General features: G+C 34.4%; 2 protein-coding genes across 3 annotated transcripts in view; both read left to right on the top strand.

Moving 5' to 3' along the window:
• Window positions 1-3,817, top strand: part of LOC129443161 (ankyrin repeat domain-containing protein 12) — a 66,281-nt gene extending 62,464 nt beyond the window's left edge. For both annotated transcript variants that reach the window (XM_055203594.2, XM_055203593.2), the window contains 4 exons: window positions 260-358; window positions 469-612; window positions 1,720-1,815; window positions 2,420-3,817. In XM_055203594.2, coding sequence (XP_055059569.2) covers window positions 260-358; window positions 469-612; window positions 1,720-1,815; window positions 2,420-2,605 — 525 coding nt within the window. In that variant the 3' untranslated portion in view covers window positions 2,606-3,817. The remainder of the gene's footprint in view (window positions 1-259; window positions 359-468; window positions 613-1,719; window positions 1,816-2,419) is intronic.
• A 3,946-nt stretch (window positions 3,818-7,763) lies between these two features.
• LOC141351024 (twisted gastrulation protein homolog 1-A) lies at window positions 7,764-24,617 on the top strand. Its single transcript, XM_073857037.1, has 5 exons — window positions 7,764-7,914; window positions 8,562-8,702; window positions 15,987-16,086; window positions 22,269-22,514; window positions 24,307-24,617. Exons 2-5 carry the CDS (start codon window positions 8,574-8,576, stop codon window positions 24,486-24,488), a joined length of 657 nt encoding a protein of 218 aa, XP_073713138.1. The 5' UTR covers window positions 7,764-7,914; window positions 8,562-8,573; the 3' UTR covers window positions 24,489-24,617.
• Window positions 24,618-25,661: the final 1,044 nt, after the last annotated feature.

Here is a 25,661-nt window from a genome sequence, read left to right as displayed (position 1 = left end):
TGAAAAGTATGAAAGAATGTGGGGAACCAAACTGGTCCACTTTGACTTATAAAAAGTAGTTTTAAATTAAACCATTTTCTTTATAAAAGACAAGAGTTGGTCTTCAAAAAGCATTTTTTCAAAACGTACACGGGTCGTCTTATATTCGGGACAATACGGTAATTTTATTTAGGTCTATTTATTTAGGTTCTTCGTTTGAACGGAAAGGAAGCCAATATCTAAAGTCTGAGTGTTGTATTTACTGCTGTTGTTTTTGTAGATAACGCCGCCTCCTTCACTACCTGAACCACTGAAGGAGATGTTCAAACAGCAAGAGATGGTCCGGATGAAACTAAGACTGCAGCACAGCATTGAGAGGGTAAATAGATGCATACTTTTTTATATTTTTCAGGAGACCTCTAGGACTTTGTGATTTAATTTTAAGGATACTGTAATGAAGTGACTTATTTTAGCCCATTGCTTTTTCAGGAAAAGCTGATTGTATCCAACGAGCAGGAGGTTTTGAGAGTTCATTTCCGTGCTGCAAGAACACTAGCCAATCAGACGCTTCCATTTAGTGCCTGCACAGTTCTGCTGGATGCTGAAGTATACAACATGCCCCAAGAAGTCCAGGCAAGTGACACATTTGTGGATCACAAAAAGTAGCACGGTTATATTTGTGGAAATAGCCAACATGAAGCCATGAAGATATTTTGTAAATATATCAAAACTTTTTATTTATTGTGAGTGATAAGGACTTAATTTGGACAACTTTAATGGCGTTTTTTTAGTATTTTGATTTTTTGCACCCTCAGATTCCAGAATTCAAATTGTTGTGTCTCAGCCAAATATTGTCCTAACAAACCATACATCAATGGAAAGCTTATTTATTGAATAAAAAATGAAATATCCTAGGGAACACACCCATAAATCAATAAATCAAGCTACGGTCACACTTTCAGCATGCAAAATTTATATTTCTTCTATAAAGTGTTGTTGTTTTTAATTCTGACATGCTTGCTCCTTAATGTTTGCTTTTATTATTATTGCACAAAATAGGAATGCACAATTTAATGTTATTCCTGTGCGTTCACATCAGACATGATAAACAAATAATTTGCGCTTTTTACGCGTAGTTGTACACTTGAACATTTTGAGTTAACTCGCATTATTGGTCGTGATCAATTTGTGTCATTTGCGCATGAAAATTTAGTAAACACTCAACTTCTTCCTAGCAAGATTATTTTTATTTCCGTTTCTATAAAAGTACGAAGATGTGTCGTACAGCTCCGGTCGTCCACATACAGCGACAATAATTTTGTACTCAATTGTTGTTTTGAATTTCTGCTACAGCTCGCTACTTCACTACTGGAGCACTACTAGAGCAATCTCCCTGCCAAATATCCACCAAAGTGTTTTCAACTCGCGCGTTACGCGTCATTCGCGTCTCATCATTTTCGCTGCATCATTTTCGCTGCAGGATGTCTATCGCGTCTTTGCATTGACTTAACATGTAAATCACTCACGCTTAATGCTTTATTCGCGTCTGGTGTGAACGCACCATAAGTCACTTACTGGATAAAAGCGTCTGCCAAATTGTTAAATGTGAATCAAATCAAATAATCTTTACTTAAACTACTTCTCTTGTCTCTGAAATAAGGAGGTGGTATCTAGTTTTTAAAGAATAAAAATGCTATTTGTTTTATTTGTAGTTTTTACAAATCTTTTTTTGTTATTCAGGGGGACGATGGGAAGACCTCTGTTAGAGATCGCTTCAATGCAAGACAGTTTATGTCTTGGCTTCAGGATGTGGATGACAAGTTTGACAAGTTAAAGGTAAAAATTGTATTATATAAAATTAAACAAAGCATCTGTGGACTACGTCATGTGCAGTGCACCGCAACTATATTTGCACACTTAAGAATGTTTGAATTTTTTTGAGACAAAAAACAAGCATTTTATTGAGTTGCTGTCAGTGTAATTTTGTATTAGTAAGACATTTTACCTCAACACTGTTAGATTAGATGTAAATGTGATGCCTGTGCATACTCTCTTAAAGGGATAGTTGACCGAAAAATGAAAATTATGTCATAATTTACTCCCCCTCAAGTTGTTACAAACTGTGTTCACAAAGAAAGACAAAGCAGATCTGGGGGCACCATTGACTTTCTTAATAGGAAGAGAATGCATGTGAATGGTGCCCCCAGATCTATTTGATTAGTAACTTTTTTGATCAAAAAAAATTTGAACTTGAGGGGGAGTAAATTATGACAGGATTTGCATTTGTGGGTGAACTTTCCCTTTAAGGCACCTTTGCAAACTTCAGTGGATCTTCATACATCCGCTCTGATGTTGTGTAAAATTAGTCTATATATTATATCATTTTAATGCGATGACATTGACACAGTTTCAGTCTGACCAAAATCTGTGTTTCTCGCAGACGTGTCTGTTGATGCGTCAGCAGCATGAAGCGGCGGCGTTAAATGCGGTTCAGCGTCTGGAGTGGCAGCTAAAACTGCAGGAACTGGATCCCGCTACTTACAAGTCCACCAGCATATTCGAGATTCCCGAATTCTACATCCCACTCGTGGAAGTCAACGATGACTTTGACCTGACACCGATATGACACCACGGTGACCGGCCCGATACGAAGATGACAGTGATGATGTCAAGAAAATAACAAAGCACTTGATTCGGCGGGGTTCAGTTGGTGTGTCTGTATGCGTGCATGTACAGTATGTTGTGTCACAAACGTACCGTATTTCCAGAGCTATAAAATCAAATACAGCAAGCCGCTTGTAGTCCATCACAGCGCTGCACATCAAGGCTATCGTCTTGGTTCGGTCCGTGTTTTCTGTTCCAGTTCTGGTTAGGCCGCATGCACGCTCTCCATATGGGCGCCAGATTGGCACTTACAAACTGCGAACGTAAATAAAATGCACTTAAGCTTGTGGTCCACCATCCAAACAGTCGACCGAGGGTCGGCGCAGAGGAGTAATGAAAAACCAGCCTTGAGAAGGTAAAGACCACCGTCGGAAAGAACGAAATTCTCCGTTAAAGAAGGAGATCTCGATCCGACATGTTTCTACAGCGAGTGTTTATAGATTATGTATAGATTGTGCTCCTCATTTTTTAACTTATTTTATACATACTGATTTGTAAATAGCCATGTAATTATTGTTTTTAACTTGTAAAAAAAATGAAAAGGAAACTGAGAGGAAAGAAACGTTAAAGTAATAAATATTTTGATTGTTTTGTCTAATGTTCAATGGACCAAAGTTGTTTTTACATTGCAGTTCTTTGTTGTTGTGTTTGTTGATGTTTGCTTAACTCTAAGCATGTGTTTTTGAATTACCTTTTCGTTCGGTTTATTTTCGTTTCATATTTTACTGCTCTTTTTCCCTTTGACATTCATCAAAGCTGGTGTTTCCTGACTTGTGGTTTCTATAATGTGCATGCTTTCACAGGTTTGTCTCTCTCTCTCTCTCTTTCTGAACAGTTGTACCGTGGTGAGGTTTACTGAAGTGGTCCTGGTTTCTTTCTGCCATTGTTGTGTCTATTAGTAACATCCATTTCTTGTGTGTTGTCCCTTGTGTCTTGCGCATATTTAAAAAAAACAAAAGAGGAAAAGTTTGTTGTGGTTTCTCCATAGGACAAACAATGCCCTTACTTTTACAGTTTTAATGTGAGATCACAGCAAAACCTATTTTTTACAGACGTAATGCCTTTTGAACGATGGTTCTAAAAATATGTCTATTTTAATATTTACTTGTTACATGAGGATGTACATATTTGTAATATATAATTGAATAAATTTTATTTGTTGTGAAATCAAACACGCTCTCTCGTTTTTATCAATACTGCATATGTTTTCCACGTCTGGGTATGTCATGGAAATGAGCATGTTTCAAAGTTCTTCCTGTAGTCAATCATTTTATGATTTTTATGATCAACTTATTAACAAATTACTTTAGAAATCCCATTGCAAAAAAAATACATTTCTGTGGCCAAAAATATATATTATAAATATGCTAAATACATTTTGTAGAAAGTAATGCTCAATTAAATATGTTTTTGAATTTGGAAATTTATTTAGTTTTTACTTTTATATATTAACATATTTAAAAATGTATGTCAAAATATACACAAAAATGGCACAAAATATATCTGTGAAAATCATATTTAAACATATTTCAAAATATATTTCAGCTATATATTTCAAATATATATATTGTTGGCCTTATGGGTATTTAGTAAACGATACAAGAATAAGCCTGTAACGGCTCGAATAAATCATATAAAAGTATATAAATTATTCTGGTCACAATTTAAGGTCCAATTCTCAATAATAATTACTTTTGCCTCACTATAATTAGTGATTAGTAATACTTTTAATACAAGTAGTTGTTAATTTTAAGTATTGGGAATTGGGTAGGATTAAAGATATAGAATAAGGTTTTGCAGAATAGGCATTAATATGTGCTAATAAACAGCCAACATCTCAGTGATATTAATGCTAATAACCAACTCAAAAAATGTATAATTTTGCACCTTGTCCTATTTACTTAAATGAAACAAGTTATTACAACACAATGTTTTTCTCTCAACTAAATTTTATCATGTTCAGTTCACTTACATTTTTTAAAATTACATTAACTTTATTTGATGTTGGGACCACGTGAATGATTTTGATGATATTACTAACTGGACCTTGAATCTGTATTTCCCTGCAAGCTTTGTAGTAACTGCCTTTGGAGAGAAATGTTTAAAATTAAGTGTTATTTTATGTATTTTTAGATAAAGAGAAAGACTTTATAGTGTTTGTTTATCTTGTCGATTTAGAACAGTTTGTGTTATTGGTTAAACAATTATTTGTTTGAATTAACTTGTTTTGTCCTTGTTGAACAGACCAGAACTAAATGTGTGGAAAAGTTTTCTTTAACTGAACTAAGTTTATTGAACAATATATTTTATGATCAAGAAATTTAAATGAATTAAGTTGGTGAAACAAAAGATTATTTGTTTAAATGAACTTATTCTATTTTTGTTGTACAAACTTAAACTAATTTTATGGAAAAGTTTTCCTTAATTCAATTAAGTTGAATAAACAAACAATTTTCTTATTAACTCACCAAAGTATTTAAAGTCAGAAGGATACATAAAAGCATGCATTTCAAAGTCAGACCTCAAAATTTGGTGTTAAATCGACTATTGTATAAAATATAATTATTCTACAGTTCATACAGTATTTAGTTCAATTACATCAGAAGCCACTGTAAATAAATTACTGGAAAAATAAGAAATAAGCAATCTCTTACTTTACTTGTTCCAAGGAAAAAGTAATTAAATTACAATAACTAATTACTTACTAGTTACATCCAACACTAGACGTAGCAGACCAAGATGATTTCAAACTGCGGGAATGGTATATCTTTGGAAACTCAAATATTATGGATAAACTGCTCAGCAATGGTGTTGAATGATGATTTTGCACATGGTTTGACTTAAATCATATTAAAAACTATAAACAACAATAAAAACTTGAGTGGGTACAGTGGGACTTTCAGAATTTTAACCAGAAGTAGTAATGACAGTCAGAGCAATTTCAATACATTCAGTGTCAGAAGGAAACCTGTTGTTCCTGTCATGTCCAGCAGATGGCGCACGTACTGAACAAAGTCAAGTGCAGTGTCAAAGACAATCATCTTATTTTTAATAAAATGTATTTGCTTACTCGTCTATCAATGTAAACTTATAATGTGAATTATAAAAACTTGAAATATTTCTACATCGTGCAGGAATGAATTAGATTTAGCCTACATAATTATCAAAGTCTCAGTCCAGACACGATTACAGGTTATAGTGTAAATCAAGTTCAGATCAATTATTATTTTACTTCATAATACCTCAATATATCGTCAGTACTCATGGGGATACCTTTTCTGTTGCTTGCATCTGCTTTTTTGCTTTTTTTTACTCTCAAAATACTAGCAACTGAGTACGTACCTGAGGGCTTGCTTTTAAAAAAAATCTTGTGAACCATGATTTCAGCTTAAAATCTTCATTAGAAAAATGTCCCTACCTTTTGGCCTGAGGGTGAGTATTTTTTTTTTTATTTTAGAGTAAAATGTCTCTTTAAGGTTCCATGCACCTGATAAATTATTAGTGTCATGCATATTGTGTCTGATATCATTATTGTACAAGATTGTAAGTGAAGATACTTAAACAGCGGTTACTCCAGGGATTCACTTAATAATCTTAAACTTGATGCATGTTGTTATTTTAAACCCACCTGGTTTAATCCACCTGGTTTATCCTGCTTATACTGGGATGGCTGATGTGTTGTTATTTTAAACCCACCTGGTTTAATCCACCTGGTTTATCCTGCTTATACTGGGATGGCTGATGTGTCTTTAAGAGAGCTGTATGTTGATCTCAAGCCCTAGAATGGCAAACGTTAAGTTCTAATATTATCCTACAGGGGCGCTGTGCAGCCCATAAAGCCCTATTTCACATGAACACATACTTTATACTAGTATTTATGAACATTAATATAGTTAGTATTAAAGGGGACATTTCACAAGACTTTTAATTTTTTTTTCAATAAATCTTTGGTGGCCCTGGAAAACATATGTGAAGTTCTATCTTAAAATACCTCACAGATAATTTATTACAGCATGATAAAATTGCCACTTTGTTCGTGTGAGCAAAAATGTGCAGTTTTTGGGTGTGTCCTTTAAAATGCAAATGAGCTGTACTAAATGCTTGTGCCGTGGTTGGATAGTACAGATTAAGGGGCAGTGTTATCCCCTTTTGACATCACAAGGGGAGGCAAATTTCAATCACCCATTTCACATACTTGCAGAGAATGGTTTACCAAAACTAAGTTACTGGGTTGATCTTTTTCACATGTTCTAGGTTGATAGAAACACTGGGGACCCAATTATAGCACTTAGATTTACATGACATGTCACCTTTAAAGTATACTACATTATTTACTACAGTTTATCAATTCACTACAATTATTACTGCCAAATAACATCCTTATTATTATAATATACTACAGCAATTACTAGAGTTTACTATATTTAATACTAAAAATAGCATTTAGCGCTTTTTACAAGTTTGCATTTATAGAAAATACCTTTCAGTCATCTGTTATGGGACTGTCCTTTCAAAAGGTTTTTCTGTAGTGATGCTGAATTATTAATTGTCCAAAATATACTTCAAATTTTTTCTTTAACTTATAGAAAAATTATTTTTGGATTTATGTTAATGACATGAATTTATGTTAATGCAAGCTTTTGTTTAAATCTTCTTTTATTCTTTGGAAAGTTTCATATCCATGAATGTAAATGTACAAAAAATAACCCCCACTTTGATGTCTTCAAACTAGAATTGAATTTACACTTTGATACAATTTCGATATCTAAGAAAGCTATTAAAACTATCACAATTTGTAACAATATTTTACTTTAATTTGCTTCTAAATGTATTTATGCCGTCTCTCCTTTTATTTATTGATTTCTTTTTATTTATTTTTTTCCTTTATCTTATGTCCTTAAGTTTATCATCTTGTGAATATTACTGTATAAAAAAGTTGTAAATATATAAAATGAATAGTATTATAGCAAATAACGAAAATATTATATAATAAATACTGATTTATTTAATAAATACTGATTTATATAATAAATACTGATTTATATAATAAATACTGATTTACATATATATGTCCTGTCTTCCTGCAGTACCAGCGCTATCACGTGACAATGCCACGCCCACTAGAGGACACGCTTTTGAAATATTTGCCATTCTACCCGCTTTTATTCAGTGGCCATGAATCAAACCCGGTCCTGTTTCTGTTCAGACTAAACGGGGATAAGACAAGACATCTGCATCAGAGAAAGTCAAAAACCAAAGGAAAGTTGTGAAGTAAGTATGCACGCTTTCTTACGTAATCTGAGGCTATGACGCACGTGAGAGCTGTGATATTTTTGCGTCACTTTTACAGTAACAGAGGCACGTATTTTGCGTTTTTGTGACGTTAATGTGTGTTTCGTGCGTCTGTTATTAGTTAATGGGGCATTTTTGCATTTAACAATTCAATTTTTTTTCTTTTGTTCTGCATTTGAAGTCTGTAGTTAATTTACGTGAAGTGTAATGTGACGTCACTGGAGTTATTTTCTGGTTTTGCTATGCATACGTTTTACCTCTATTTGCAAGCATACTTTTTTAATTTGTATCACATTCACCATAGCACCAAAGTTTTGTTTATTATTTTTTATGCCATAGGGAGTATTTATGTTTATTCAGAGTCTTGGAATTGTATGATTGTTATACGCATGCAATAATAATAATAACAGCAGTATTCATTATTTATACATTATTGCATAATATGGATCATTTATATTTGTTTTACTAAAAAGTTGACATAACTTAATTAAGCTTAAATTAATTTTGTACACAAAATGTTTATTTAATTATTGTTATCATCATTACAGCAACAGCCCCAAACATATAAATCATGCAGAGTCAAAAGATGCAGATGATGATGATGATGATGATGTTTAATGTTTCAGGTTTTGGTCAGGATGCGGCCGGGTCTGTTCATCTGTCCTGTGCTGCTGATCTCTGTATTATTTTTTCTTTCTGGATTGACCATCATCAGTGCCTGTAACAAAGCCTTGTGTGCCAGTGATGTGAGCAAATGTCTGTTACAGGTAAGACACCGCCAGATGTTCCTCTAATGTATAACACAATAGCTGACCTGAATAAGTTGGAAATATTTTCCTACACTGTAAAAAAAATTCAGTAGAAATTAGTATGTTATTGCAGATGGTTGTCGGTAATTTACCGTAGATTAACATTTATGTTATTCACTGGCAAGAGTTTGTTCAAAGTTAAATACATTTTAAACATTAACAAGTCTTTATCTTTACAGAATAAAACTATACAATAACAGCCTCATGCAAAGCATTCTGGGAACCAGAAATCATCATCAACCTTTTTCTGTTTTTTGCTTCAGATTTTGTTTCCCAGAATGTTTTGCTTGATGCTGTTTTTTAGTTTTGCTCTGTAAAGACAAAGACTTGTAAATGTTCAATGTTCATTTAACTTTGAACAAAATGTTGCCAGTAAATAACATAAATTTAAATCTACGGTAAGTTACCGGCAATCCAGCTGCAATTTCTACGGATTTTGTTTTACAGTGTATCATCTGGAATTCTTTAATGTTTTTAAGTAAACATTTTTACAAAATTTTCATGGTTCATAAAGTCTTTCTGTCAGGGTTTGCATGCTCTTGGGGAACTTGGAAATAGCATGAAAATGAAAAATGACATTTTCCAGCTTGACATTTTCCAGGATTGCAAGGAATGATTCAAATCCATTTGGCCCAGAGTGGCCTATTTCTCTGTAACACACTATCAAAATGTAATTCAAAGTTGAAGTTCTTGCTAGCAGAAAATCCTAACAGTGTGATAATATTCTTGTTTAATGCAATCTGAGTATGTTTTTGCATTATTCGTCATTCTCTGCTTGTTTACCACGGCAGAAACATTCAGCATACCCAGTGTTTGGGGGCAACTGGGTGTAACTAATTTTATATTGAATCATATTTTCCCTGGAGCGTAATGACTGCTTTAAACAGACTGTGTCTTTGTGTTTGTGGCATTTTTTTTGTGCATGTGGGTCCAGTATTACTAATTATAAATTTAGATCCAGACCTGTTACCTTCACCACCAACAAAAATACCTGTTTATTTATTTGTATAGGCCGAGCTTGCGGGATAAATGGATATTTAAAGAATATGTTCAATAAAGATATTCATTTAGGTTATTATACATTTTAAAATGTTACTTTGTACGACCATTAATAACCTGGTCATAAAATTTGCATTTATTAAAATGCCATGTCACCATTTATCCAGCAATCCAATCACCATGGAGGAGAGGTGGGACAAATACAACACCTACCAATCAGAACATCCTGCCTTTATTACAACAGCATAAAAGTTAATATAGCTTGATGATTATATATGTCAAGAAACGGCTATGAATATAGGTATCAAAGTTTTTAAACATATACCAGAGGGATGCATGTTTCTGTCAATGAACCTTAAGTTTTTCCGATATTTTTTGTTTCTAGTTTATTTTTTCTTTCTGGTTTTGCATCTGATGTTTGCTCTGATTAGATCTCTGTTTACTTCTCACTTCCACCCTGAAATGGACACAGATTTTCTCTGTGTTTACTCTAGTCTGTATATCCAGAGAGAGAGAGAGAGAGAGAGAGAGAGAGAGAGAGAGAGAGAGAGAGAGAGAGAGAGAGAGAGAGAGAGAGAGAGTAACCATGTTTTGATGGTCTTTAATCTGGGTAATAAACACAGGAGGTTAATGGAGGTTACTGGGTTGTTTCTGTGATGTCACTGGATGACCTTTAGGATGGGTGGTTGCTTTTCCAAATGCATTATATTTTAGCCTTTTTAAAGGGGTCATATTATGAGATTTATTTAAGATGTAAAATAAGTCGTTGGTGTCCCCAGAGTGCTTATGTGAACTTTTAGCTCAAAATACCCTCCAGATAATTTATTATAGCGTCATTTTTGGCTGTTTCCTTTAAAATGCAAATGAGCTGATGTAAAAGCAAATACTGATCGCCATAATGGTGGTTTTTTTGAAATTGTTGAAAACTCAATTGTGCGGTCAATAATTTTTTCTCTTTCTTTCTCTCTGCACTCAATGGCAGTGCTGTGGTTGAATAGTTAAGATTAAGGAGTGATATTATTGTAAGAAGACTCGTAACCTACATCACAAAACAGGCGAAATCTAATTTTTCACATGCTTACAGAGAATGGTTTACCAAAACTAAGTTACTGGGTTGTTCTTTTTAACATTTTCTAGGTTAATAAAAGCCCCAGTGAACCCAATTATAGTAGTGATGCACCGATGTATCGGCCGCCGATATTAATCGGCCGATATTTGATGAATTTGAAACTATCGGCATATCGGCAATAGCACGAGAAAGGCCGATACCGATTGTTTATTAATTAACTGCATAAAGAAATCCATTATATGTAAAAAAATGAGTTAATGTTGTTAATAAAATAAATGCTGAATAGCTAAAACCACCTTTGAAGGTTGTCATGCTGTCGTCTTATATTTGTTTTAGCTTAATTTGTGCCTCAGTATGTTGGTCAGTTGAATGTTAATTAGATCCAATCCATGTTCAGTAAAAATAATTTGATGCAGAAACAAACTAGCTAATAGACCAACTGTATAGTATTGTATACAAGTTTTTAATATCGGTATCGGCATCGGTATCGGCCAGAAGTTGTCTGTTTAAATCGGTATCGGTATCGGCCCAAAAAAATCCTATCGGTGCATCCCTAAATTATAGTACTACCATGGAAAAAGTCAGATTTTCACGCTATGACCCCTTTAAAAATTGAATATTATAATTGCCATGTGTATGATAAGGATTTACCGAGCTCGTGAAAGTTTGTGTGTCTATTCTCGCATGTGGCAGATGTTTTTTTTTTATTTATTTGAATGATGATTTAAAAAGCTTACTGTCCTTTGCACAAAATAGGCAACTCGAGTTTTTGTCTCTGCTCGGATATTCAAGGTGGTGACTTTGTTTTTTGTTGCTCAATGTATGAAGGTCTGAGTGGTTGCTTGGTCATTGGTAGACTTCTCTAGATGTTTCTGTTGGCGATCTCTCAACCAGAATATGTCTGCGTATGTGTGCAGATACAGTCAGCTGTATGTCTGTGGCTGTGGCGTCTGCAGTCGATTTATTCACAGATGAATGTTTTGTGACATCCACACATGCACACGCTAACTGAACTAAATACTTAACCTGATTGTGCTTTTATTCGGCTGTCTGTCTCTCGTCCTCGCTGCTGTTAGATGTATTAATGTCAATCCCAGCTGATGTCCCAAGTGAGACATAAATAAGTCATTTAGATGGGATATAGTGGCTTGGAGGGATTGATGTAGACACCAGTTATGTCATATAGGGATATAGTAGCCTCCAAGCTACTATATTCCTTCTAAATGACTTATTTTTATAGGATTGAAAAGTTGATAAACCTGTTGGGTCATTTTAAGAGGATATTTCACCCAAATGGGCAGTTTAAAGCGAATGGCGACTTAGGCTACATTTAGCAGACACGTTATCTAAAGTGACATTTTTGTCCGCATGTGTGTTCCCTGGGTTCAAACCCATGACCTTTCGTGTTGCTATCACTATGCTCTATATACCACTGCGATATAGAGGAGCACAAACTCATAAAGGAGTTGAATGAATCATTATATATTTCAAATTGCAAAATTATTCTTTCTTTAAAAGTCTATGCTGGTTGTGTGCCATTGTATATAGCATAATATATAATTATGTTTCTTCTTGTTGCCTGACGTGTGTAGGCAAGATAGGCTGTGTGTTATAAATGCTTTCCTGTGAATACACTGTCACGCATGTTATTGCATACTTGACATTTAAACAGATCACAAGCGACTAACATGACTCATATCCTTTGAGTTTTAACGTTTGTGCCCGAACACGATAGTGAGAATGGATATCTGTATGTCATGCATAATCAGATTTACATCAAATGGCAGATGTGATTTGTCAGTATATGTGTAAATGTGTGTTAGCAAGACAAAGGCCATGGGTTCGACACAAATGTATAGATTGAATGCATCGTAAATCACTTTGGATTGAAGTGTCTGCCAAACGCATGGATGCAAATGTGTGGACTGACATCTGTGTCACAGGTTCACTACAAGGCATGATATGAACTGTACTTAAAGCATTGGCAACACATTTGAAGCGCAGCTGGATAAAAAAATAGTGCATGGAGATGTTCATATTGACCGGTTAACCGAAGTTAAGAATTTATGACCAATTAATATTATCAGTTAAAAGAAAATTATATTTGTGAACGCATGGTCCCAGCTAACACATAAAAGTTCTAAGAACATTTCTTGAAAGTTCCAAACGTTCCCAAAAATATTTTGCCAACATAAAAAGTTTACATTTTTTAACAAACGTGTTTTATAAACGTTTCTTGTTACATTCTACCACTTTCAATGTTATGACAATGTCATGTTTTAACGTTCACAACAACTTTATTTACTTTTTGCTTGTTATAAAGCATTGCTTTTTATTATTTTAAAACTATTATAAAACATTATTTCTGAATGCTTTGTAAAAATATTGCTGTAGAAAACACAATTTGCTTATTAGTTTTCCATTTTGATGTTTAGTTTCAGTTGAAGCTGACATTATGGTGATCAGTGTTTGTTTTAGTTGGACTCTTGTTTCTAGTTGTTCTTGGTTGCATACATTTTGTGTGTATAAAACACATTTGTTATGATAATGTTCAAGTTAATTTTATTTATAAGGGACTTTAAAGAAGGTAGAAACCTACCAAAGTGCTGTAGAGGGTAAAAAATACAATAAGTAAACATAAAATATCACTGCAGTAAAACAATAGGATAATACATCAAAATTCAATTAAAAGCCAGTGAATTTTTTTTGTAAAAAACGTTTTTCCTATTTAAGACGAGTAGTTATACGAGCAAGTTTGGTGGTACAAAATAAAACGTAGCGCTTTTCTAAGTAAGGGATAATGTAGAGGCAGCCGGTAGTTATTGGGAAATAAGCCCCGACAGTGTGATCAGGACCCGACGCGAAGCGGAGGGTCTTGTATCACACTGAAGGGGCTTATTTCCCAATAACTACCGGCTGCCTCTACATTATCCCGCTTATTACACGGCTACTTGCCACATAAGAAAAAAAACTGGACATGAATATGAATTTGAAACATTTTATTGGCATATTTGTTTTAAATTAACATTTTTATCCTTCCGCGAAACTTTGCACAGATGCATAAAATGATCGTAATACCTTATAAAGATCCTCTGCTTCATACTTGTCTCCATTTTTTCTCTTTGAGAAGTTTTAATCCCCATTCTGTATTTTTTTGTGTGTTGGCTTCGTAGCTGTCATGCTCTATTTTGTCAAGTTCAGTCTCAGTAAGCTGTCTGTCTCTTGTCGTGGTTGTCGAGTGTTTGTCACAAGATGGCGCCACACAGACAGTAATCATTATTGATCTTTATTGGCGCGGAGCGATATTACTCGTGCAAGTAGTCCGGCTATGCGTTATTATTTTGGAGCGGTTATTATTCGAAAAGAACGAACCTGCAAATGTCTCAACTGACCAATCAGAATCAAGCATTCCAGAGAGCCGTGTAATAAGCGGATTTAAAAGAGGAAGTATATTTTAATAGCACTCCTGTGAGCACTCGACTCGGCGCAGTAACACCCTTCCTCTCCCATTATGAGAGGGAGAAGGGGAGCGGACTTTTCAGGCGAGTCGAAGTACTCCCAAAAGTGCTATTACGCCATAAAATATAGTTCCTCTTTTAAATCCGCTTAGAAAAGCGCTACGTTTTATTTTGTACCACCAAACTTGCTCGTATAACTACTCGTCTTAAATAGGAAAAACGTTGATGTGTTTGGTCACTTCTAACTTTATCTCTAAATGGTACCATTGAATGAATGGGGCTAAGCTAAATGCTATCGAAGCGTCGCAGCGCGCTCCAGCGCTTACGTGCACGCACACAGATGATAGAGGGATGTATCAACAATTCTTAGTTAAGGTAATAACATATTTTAATATTGAAAATGAGTAGACTATTCCTTAAATATTGCAATTATGTGATGGTTGGTACATAATGGTAAAGATCATCATCTAATTACTTGATTTACCCACTTACCAAACGTTTATTTTCTGTCAAAATGAGATCCAGCACTCTCACAGCAGTTTGTCATTAAGGATTTTTAGAAATTATGGACAAAAAATGAACCACTGTGTATTTGGGATGCACAAACATCAAGAATCAAAGTATGAATCTCAACAGTGGTGACAATTAAATGAAAAACTCTATTTTCACCAGGTCACATACAACCATCAAGGACTCAATGACAATTTAATATTAAAATCTTATCAGTTAATGATTAATGGGTTAACAAGCTCCGGTTGTCGGTTGGGAAAATTAACTAAAATGAACATCCCTAAAATGTATTAAAATTGCATTAAAAGCTCATGAAGGAGTTAACTAACTTTAATAAGATTTGATTTCATGTCATTCATAACAAATAAAATGAAATAACTACATAAAATTAACGTACAGTAATTATTATAAACAGTACATGTTTTCATCTCTTTTTCTTTCCTTCGGTTTTAACCAAATATTTATTGTATTTACTCGGGACAAAATACCAAAGTATATTAAATTGTGAATGTGTTATGAGACATTACAGTCAATTTTTCTGTTTTCAATATCTTGTGTTGAATTAGTGTCGACCTTTGTGTTGTTTGGCTCAGTGATGCTTTGAAGGAATGCATGAAAATCACAAACACAAAACCTTGAACTAAGAAGAACTAGATGGGATCAGGAATTGTCTGGGCTTGTTTCTCTTAGAAGAAGAATCTGGCCCACGTGTTTTCCTGGGATTGGACTTTCTATAGTCACTTTGTTGCAATTTTGTTGTAACTCTCTTTCTCTTTGTTCCCCTGAAGTTTTAGTGGCACACACACACACACACACATCTGGAAATTGACCTCTTCCTCACAACTGCTGGCAAAACACGAGAGACAGTGAGCCAAATTCTGCATGAGGCTCTGCTGCCCTTTATTCATCTGGCCTGATGTTTTCTCTGTAATTTTAAAGCTAAAAGTGGCCCAGGTTTTGATCTCCACTGGTCGATTTGACATATTTTCCATTGTGTAACAGCTCTGATTCAGTCCTGCCCGCTGTTATTTCTCTTTAAATGTTTCCTTCAGGCGCGCTCACGCTACTCTCTATAGCACGTGTGTTCTCACTTCAGCCCCGGTGTGTATGTAGGGTGTTTATGTAAGCTAGACTTCCTCCATATTGGATATTTTTTCCCCTGTATGTTTACTTTTTTAAATGTATATTTTGTGTGTATGTGTTTATGGGCTTTGCCAGTGCCGACCATCAGAGGGGAACTGTTCGTGTTGTAAAGAGTGTATGTTGTGTTTGAGTACTCTGTGGGAGGAATGCTGCGACTGTGTAGGTGAGTTTATAATAATCTATATAACCAAAGCACAAACAATCAACACACATTCAGTACTCTTGAGTACATTTGTAGTACTAACAACTAACTACAAGCAATGATTACACATCACTAAAAATTAAGGTTCCTTAGAAGGCCTTTGTTGGGCTGTATGATAAAAAACCTTTAACATCCAAACAACTTTTTGTTGTTTGGTGGCACAGTTTTATACATAAGAAATAATGTATAGACAGCAGGTTGTTATCGCAGAAATAAGCCCTAACAGTGTAGACGCGACGCGGAGAGTCTTGTATCACACTAAAGTGGCTTATGTAAGGAATAATTGACGACGGGCCATTGAATTATAAGAAAATAATGCACACCAAGGTGGTAATGCGGCACGACGCGAAGCGGAGGTGTGCATTATTTTCAAATAATTCAAAGGACCGGAGTCAATTATTCCGCTTATACCACGGTTACCACAAACATTGCTCTGGTGCCTATTTTTAAGACATTTAGACATTTGAAAAGATAGGTGTGCGGTTTACAGAAAAATAATCAACACCCATAGAACATTTCTCAGCCAATCAGAATGCAGCATTCAACAGACCCGTGGTATAATTCACGATAACAATCGGCTGCTTGTACATTGTCCTGTGTATTACATGGCTATTTACCTCATAAGTAAAGTAAGGAACATTAAATATTGATTTAAAATATTTTATTTCCTAATTTTTATTACCTTACCAGACCCTCCATGAGGAAAACACGTTTACTTTCAGTTTTAAGATAAAGCGTTAAAATGTCACAAACACACAATTTGGTGTAATCATTTGTAAATATAATATAATATATGCTATTAAAAGACAATATTTATATAGAATTTTAGTGTAATCTTAAAGTCTACCTGTCAAAATTATTTGCAGCATCCGGGTTACCGTGTTTTATTATTTATTAGAATAACAAACCAGCAAATGTCGTGACTGGCCAATCAGAATCAAGCATTCCAATGAGTTGTGTAATAAAAAATACTTTTGACTGAAGAGTTCTTTGGAGAACAAAAAAAAGTGTTTCTTTTATCATCACTAGAAGAGCCCATAGAGATCTTCTATGGTGGTCTGGGGGTCTGTGGTGGTATTACTGGGGGTCCTTCAACTATTGTTTGAATTCAGAATATTATTTTGGGATGCATGAAATTAGGCATCAATCTTTAATATGTTAATAATAAAATAAGATTAAAATGAAGAGCATAACGTTCCCAAGATAAAATCTGTTTAGGTTTTTTTTTAATTTAGAACTCCACCTGCCACAGTGACTTTTCACCAGCCAGTTTTTTTTTTTGCCTGAATGGTGAATGATAACACTGTCTTTATTGTATGAATTAAATATAATTATTTTTTAGAGCTACAAAAGTTATTTTCTCTTTGTCTTGGGTTGTTTGATTAACATTAATGACACAGACTTAAGTAGGTTAATTGAGGTTACTGTCTCTTTAAGACCAAAGCACAGACTGGTTTTTGACTCTAATCTATACATAAACTTAAGACATAAAGAAATGTTTTATTAAAAAAGAATACTCTGAAGATCAATTTGTTTATATGTGCCCTGTCAAGAACAGAAAGATTTTATGTACGCTTGCTTTTTGAAACGCGTCTCTCCGTATGTGCACTATTGAGTGCACTTAAACCCGCGCGAATTCCAAACTGCGGACATTAACAGTCGTCTCACATACGTTGTTTTCATTACTCTATTCGCAAAATGTATGTTAATGTACTACAGTGTAAGACACAGTAGCGCAACTGAATTTTTAATATTGAAAATGAGTAGACTATTCCTTTAACAATGAATATAATAAAAATTCCTTAAAAACTTTAACAGAGACTTTGCATGGGTATTTAAACCACCAAATATTGACATCTGAGACGTGTGGTTAAAAACTTACTTAAAAAAATACTTTTCATGATAAGGTTGACATTTGCATGGACTTGCTCATATTACAATGTTTAAAAATTGACCTGAAACTTTTAAGCTAACAGACTCGGGTTAGGTTTGACTGTCTTGTAAATATTAGGACTGTGTTGTAGGGTGCTGGCAGCAGAATTAAGTGTGAAGTGAGATGATCCAGATCTTTGTGCGTTACCTCTGACTCGGTATCAGATAGAATCAAGAGAGAGAGAATTGAAACGTACCATACCTAAACACAATAAACAACACGAGGTTTACACAGAAGTAAATGAAAGGGAATGTTCGGTCTGGAAAATCAAAGCATGATTTAGATGCCGCCTCTGTGCTTGATTTTTCTTTGTAAATAACCTGTTTAATTCAATCCATACCACACACACACATGTGATGCATGAAGCGTCCGTTATTTAATATTACGATCTAAGAAAGCACATTCTGGAGATTTTTGTGTTCCAAACACTCATTTATTGGCAGAGAGGGAATAAAAGAGAATAATATACTGCTCATGGTGCTTGGTTATTCCTCAGGGCTAGAACCTGCTGTGGTACTCAGATAATCAGATCCAGCTGTTTCAGTCCAGAGCTAATATGAAACACAAGACCTCTACTGCGTTCTGTTACTTATTAAATCTTTCATCGGTTATCTGATTATCATCACCACCAATTTATCTCTCAAACTGTAGCTCCTGTTGACAGTCATGTGTCGAAGTTAAACATTCTGCCATTGTTATCACATTTGATTGTATATCTTGTAAATATGCTTGTGATGACATGCCTGTAAAGTCATTTTTTAAACAGATTTTTTTTAACTCTTACTACAGTTTGCGTTGTGGGATACTCCCTGGCTGCACTGTTAACCCAGATATTGTCTTTACTTAAACAATCAAGTAAACATCACTTAATATTTTCTGTTTTGAAGCCAAAGCTTAAAAAGTTTAGTTGATTCAACTTTTAAGCTTACAAAATCCATTAAACTAAAACATTCAAGTAAAATGAACTTAAAATTATTAGTTCATGTTGTGAGGAATACCCATAATCCTTTGCACCTGAATATTTTGATTATTTTCTGCTTTTTCACAGAATAAAAACTGATAAGAACTTAAACTACTCAAATATTCGTTAATAAAATGTCATATAGATTCAAGCTCTTATATTATTGATGTTGTTTTGTTGTAAATTATAATTTTGTGAAGTCACCGTTCAGGTGATCAGTGTTTCCGTACATGAACCCTGTTCAGAACATTTCATTGTGTTTCTCTCCACAGTACTAACAATATGGGCCCTATTTTAACGATCTAAGCGCATTGTCTAAAGCGCACAGTGCAACGTCTACACTGAAAAAAATGATTCATTGAATTTAATCAATTTTTTTAAGGTAAGTGGTTGCAATCAATTTATTTAAGCTACATTTAAACAAAAAAGATTAGTAAAGTAAAGTAAAATATAAAACTTTTGTTTAAATGTAGCTTAAATAAATTGATTGCAACCACTTACCTTAAAAAAATGTATTAAATTCAATGAATCATTTTTTTCAGTGTAAATGGGCGTGTCCGAATCCACTTTTGCTAATTTAACGACGGGAAAAATGGTTTGTGCGCCGAGCGCATGGTCGAAAAGGGTTGGTCCTCTTGTAATGGGAGTATTTTGGGCGATACGTGCAGTAAACCAATGAGAGTCACAGCTCTCATCCCCTTTAAAAGCAAGTTGCGCTGGCGCTATGTCTAATCCCTATTTACATGACGGACTTTATAAACTGAAAAACTAGCGGAGGAAGACGATCCCCAGTTTAAGATTAATGTTAAATAATTGTGTTGTTTTTCACTTGTATTGAAATTGTTATTTTTTATTAAAACCTTTAAAAACCGTTTTCTTTTAGTCATGGAAGTAAAAAAGCAGGCTTGTGATTGCTTTAAATGTATGGCTATCCAATATCATCAAAAAATTATTTACAAGTATGTAAGATTAGGTTTGTACTCTAAAAATACTTTATTTGTAACAAACAGGAGATAAAGAATTTACAAACGGCTCTCCTCACGTTTCAGCACTTTGGACAGCGTTTTTTTAGCAAAGAGTTTTTTTAAGCATTACTTAAAAATGTTTCTAATATCCGCAGGTACAGAGTCAATACAATAAATCTGTGAGGTAGCATTAAAAAAAACATTTAAAAACAGATGCATTTGTTTAAAGCAAAGCATTTATTTTCTTACCAGGCTGCAGGTGAAGCAGCTCTTTGCGCCTTCTAACGTCTCATAATTGGTCCTAATTTATGTCCAAGAGACTCAATAATAATCTTTTACATTCAATCCTTAAATCTTTCATATTTAAAAGCATTTTTGTGCTGCTGAGCATTCATGTACTTTGTGATAAGCAAACCCGCGTTGTCCTCCCGTTTATAGGCGCATATTACTAATGCGCTCTTTAAATAACATAAAACACATTGCGCCATTGACTTTAGACTTTAGGGCAGGTTTTAGTTGGTCAATGGCGTAGTCTATTTTAGTTGCCTCAAAATAGCAATGGGCCAACAATGCGCCTGAACACACCTCATTTTCAGACCAGAACACCCATGGGCGCAAAAGGGGGCGCAAATGCATTTGCTATTTAAACAACGCGACGCTAAACGTGAAAATTAGGGTGGAAACTAGCGAAAGACACTTGCGTCGCGCATTGCGCTGCATTGCGCTGCATTGCGCCGGGTGTAAGATAGAGCCCTAAATGTCAAAAACACAGTGTTGTGTGTGTTTCTGTAGAGAATCACATTTATTCAATGATTGACTTAAAGTCAGTCGTTAATTTTGTGTTATAATACCATTTATAACATTAAAAGTAATATAAAGTGATAAAAACTCACAAATTTCTAGTAATGTCAACTAATACGGGTTTAAGAGTGCAGGAATACTGGAAGAAATTAAAACATTAAGTCTATTCAACTTAAAATTGTTGTTAGAACAACTTATATGTTTAAGTAAACTTCACTTAAAGTTTTTAAGTAATCATTACTTAATTTTTTTAGGGTGACGAGTTACCTTCATTTTTTTAAGTAAACTCAACTTATCCAGGCTTACAGTGTGTGCTGTATTTAGGAGTTCATTAATTGGTGTTCAAAAGCAGGTTTTAACACCACATCTAGAGTTAAATGTTGAGAAAGTGCACCATGACAAGGTCCTGGTTCAGCAGCACAAAGCAGTGTTGCCAACTGGCGAATTTGTCACTAGATTTAGCGACTTTCAAGACGTTGGCAACTTTCTCCCCAAAAAGCAACTAGCGACAAATGTAGCGACTTTTCCTGGTATTGTTGGAGAATTTTAGAGACTCAATGTCAATGTAAAACCCATTGAATCAATATCATGTTTGCACCATCCTTTAAAGGAACAGTATGTAGGATTGTGGCCAAAACTGGTATTGCAGTCACACAACTGGTGGTCAATACACAAAATGACAACATAAACATCAGTTGAGGGCTGCAACTCCACTTAAATCGCTTTGGAAAAGGAGACGGGCCGACTACCAAAACACACTTATAGCCAATCAGCAGTAAGGAGCGTGTCTACTAACCGGGTTGCGTATGTGTGGGGCGGGTTTATCAACAGAAGGTCCAGATTCTATTGGGGTAGGGGCGTGTTTGTTTAGGTGATTTCAAATATCAACATTGGCTTTCAAACATCGTGGACTCCGCCTTTAAATTACATTATCCTGGCCAAACCACTGTTGTGTGTGAGTGGTATAAGTATTTGAAATGAACATGATTTCTTAATGTCTGGTGACATATCAGGGCCATTTTATGATTAATTGATATAAATTTCTTACATGCTGTTCCTTTAATATTGAACAAATATTGAAATTTCATCAAACCACCATTATGGTGATCCGTGTGAGCTTTAGTTAAGCCCTTGACGCTTGACTTTCACTCAGTTAAAGCTGTCCTTTTTTTTTCAGTGTTTGTAATATAACATTCATATGTTTATATTGACTGAGTAAGATCATGTCAAAGATTGAAATCAATGTGAAATTTGATTTTCCTAATCTCAAAATAATATGATGGGACTTTAACCTGGATTTCACAGACTGGGTCACAAATGTACACCGTTGTAAAAGTAGCATCTGTTTAGTAAATTAATCTGGATTCATCATTCACCAATGAGGACCTAGTATGCATTAGCAGCACAGGTGGAACATGTATTTGATGTTTGCCACAGGTCTATGAAATCTGTGATAAACACTTTGATTTCTCCTGTCCAATAGGAATGTGTAACCCCAAAAATTACAACGACAGTCCTGCCACCTCCAAAAGCACTGTAGAAGAGCTGTACCGACCAATCCCGTCACTCTTCAGAGCCCTGACCGAAGGCGACGCCCCCATTAACATGATGGTCGTGTCATTCCCTGTCGCCGATGAACTGTCTCACCACGAGAACCTCGTGTCTTTCCTGGAGACGCTCGACAGCCAGAGCCTCAACGTTTCTCTGCCGAGTAGCAGTGTCCATGAAGGTAACAATTCTTATTTACTATAGTAAATATACTGTCATGAAGACATTAAAAGGAAATATGTCTCAGAATTCTGAACATTATATTCATAAACTGTGTACCTGAATAGAGCTCAGATACAAAAAGCCGCCAAATGCCACCTGAGTCAAAAAATAAGATAATTATATTTTCGAACGTGCAAGACGTCTGTTTCAATAGCCGGACGATATAAAACAGTGTATTGGGAGCACGTATAACACATGATTTAAACAATTATAGTAAATATTTGCTACATCTGCCGTGTAGGACCCGGTGTGAGGATGTCACAACTGTCCCTATATGGTGTGAGGTTTTTTTAAATAGCAATTTTTAATGGACTTGTTTGAGTTTTTATGGTGACATATCAAGCTTCATGTGCTTCAACAGTCAGCAGCATCTTTCTCATTCAACACATTTTAAGCTATTTGAACAAACCATAATAAACATTTAAACTATTACATTTATTCAGTATTGTTTTTGTTTTATGAAAATGTTATTACATCGCTTCTTACGCACGAGATAGAGACATTAACTTATGAAATAATTTGCTTATTTTAAACGATTTGTTTTTTCATTTAAAACATAACAAAAGTGTGCGCAAACACCATCCCAGTCACATGTAATTATATACCTATAGTCACATAATTTTTTGATTCTTTTTCGTGATATTGTCACAAATTTCCGTGTTTTTTTGTGATCGTATCACGAATTTCTGTTTATGTGTCATTGTCACGTATTCCGTTTTTTCCTATTTTCTTACCATTTTCGCTTCGGGTTAGATTTACATAAAATGACATCCTTACCCAAACCCAACTCCAACCCTAACGCCAGGCGACAATGTTTTAAAATTTTAGAAAATATAAAAAAAGAAATCAGAAAAAATAGTATCAACCAATACTTAGTGACATCCTAATGCAAACACCAAATCTAACCCTAAACCGAAGCGAGGGTGGTTTGAAAATAGGAAAAAGCAGTTGAGTAACCAATATGTGACAATGACACATAAACAGTAATTCGTGACGGTATTTTGAAAAAGAATGGAAGAAATACGTGACTATAGGTACATAATTTTGTGATACTGGGTAGCAAACACATAAATAACAGTTATAAACATTAACTAATAAGCAGTTTATGTCATATACAGTGCATGGAAGAAGAATTGAATAAATACCATGTGTACATCACAGTCCAAGACTTTTTAATCCGGTTAAAGGAGGTTTACCTAATTTATTTTTAGGATATTTACAGAATTGTGAGTTTTTTACCTTTTCCCTTTAACAGCGAAGAGTGATTTTTGAATGTACTTAGAGGGTTTTGCAGTAAAAAAAGTCAAATTTCTTAAATACCAATGAAATTACTAAAATAACATAATAAGTAATTTCAGTTACTGCCAAATTTTTTAGTGCCATTAAAGTCAAAATACTGAACCTAAACATACTCTGTAAAAACTAAAAAGTAAAGGTTGGATCAACTTAAAAAATTACTTAAATTGGTAGCTCCTAAAAATGTTAATTTTGCAGGGATGCAGTGAAATTTAATAGTTTTTTCAACCTAAATTTTCTCACCTTTGGATGAAAAGTTTAAGTTAAAAATGTTTAAATATTTTAGGTGTTAATAATTGTAATTTAAAAAAAATTCTTATGTGAGAAAATTTAGGTTAGTTCATTATTAGTTCATTGTGCATCAACTAATGTTAACAGTTGTTAAAAATCATTAGTAAATGCTGAAATTAACAGAAATTAATCAGTCTTTCTTCCTCTCTCTCTCATTCCTCAAGACGCCATGTGTACGGTGGTCTACTTTGATGACTGCTTGTCCATTCGACAGTGTAAGCAATACTGTGAGTCAATAGGTGGATCAAAGTATCGCTGGTTTCATAACGCCTGCTGTGAGTGCATAGGACCCGAATGTTTGGACTACGGCAGCAAAACGGTCAAATGTATGAACTGCCTGATCTGAGATCACTGCCCTCCCTCCACCATCACTGCACTGAGGAGCTTACGCTATCACTTGTGTTATTTGTATAAAACACTTTTTCTGTTGTGCTTTTTATGAGAAAATGTTTTTTAATAAATTAAATCAATATTGCTTGTTAATTATTACACAATCACACAGGAGTTGCTTTTCATCCGGTGCACAATCCATAGCTTTTGTATATAGTCTTCATTTCATACATTGTTTTCTATTATAAAGCAAAGCACATTTTTTTCTTTTAAATGTTTTTTTTTTATAAATTAATTGTTAAGTAATTGATGTGCAAGGTTTTAGTTTGTGTCCTTACCTTTGGAGTCAGCACAAGAATTATGATGAAAGATGTTTAAATGGCATGAAAAGTACACAATGGTTATATCTGCCCTATTTAGTGTCAATCCCACAAACTACTTCAGAGGTTTTTCTATGTAAATACAAACTATGAGTGATTTCACCGCATTCCAAAGGTTTTTATTCACAGATGGTCTGTTGATTAAAATACCATATAGGGACTGTACTGTGTTTCCACAGCTGGTTTGGAGGCAATGAAGAAAATGAAATGGTTAAATTGTTCACTGCAGCTCTGCCAAAGTCTGAATTTAACTTGGCATAAATTTATCATGACAACTAGAAAGAGTTACCATCAATCAGACCTCATTCACAGTCCATCTGACAGGTGTTTGTTTGGCTTTTTGTGTGTCTGTTGTGACGCATGGATTTTCTTCGACTTTCACCATACTTCTGTAATATTTGAAAGAAATATGTAGAGAAGTTTAAACATCTCTTATATTTTTGTATAAGCACCTTAATAATGAAATAAAATAAAATTTAACAACAAAAAGACATAAAATGAAGAGGCAGATTTTGCTTGTGTTTAACAGAATCCATTGCTACAATTGAAACAAAACTTTTACAGTAATTGTATACTTTTGTATCTCATGATGCTTAAACTATCAGTAACCTAGTGGTTTTAGTTGTTTTAAGTACAACAGTGCCCTCTGCTGGAGGAAGCACATACTTAAAATATATATATTTTAAATCTGTTTATCTGTACATTAAATTAGTACATTACATTGCTTGCAGGCGTCTCGTTATGAAAACATTACGTAATTGTCTAAGTTGTTAAATGTTTAACCTTATTAAGCTGCTTTTATGAGATGC

The sequence above is a fragment of the Misgurnus anguillicaudatus genome, chromosome 2 (genome assembly GCF_027580225.2).
Source record: "Misgurnus anguillicaudatus chromosome 2, ASM2758022v2, whole genome shotgun sequence".
NCBI lineage: Eukaryota > Metazoa > Chordata > Actinopteri > Cypriniformes > Cobitidae > Misgurnus > Misgurnus anguillicaudatus.
This window is presented reverse-complemented; position numbering and strand designations above follow the sequence as displayed.

Excerpts from the sequence above, each read along its gene's own strand:
- LOC141351024 (XM_073857037.1), top strand. The coding sequence starts at position 8,574 with ATGCGGCCGGGTCTGTTCATCTGTCCTGTGCTGCTGATCTCTGTATTA. Across the intron at positions 8,703-15,986 it reads TGAGCAAATGTCTGTTACAG|GGGCTTTGCCAGTGCCGACC; the intron begins GTAAGACACCGC and ends GTATGTGTTTAT. Across the intron at positions 16,087-22,268 it reads GGAATGCTGCGACTGTGTAG|GAATGTGTAACCCCAAAAAT; the intron begins GTGAGTTTATAA and ends CCTGTCCAATAG.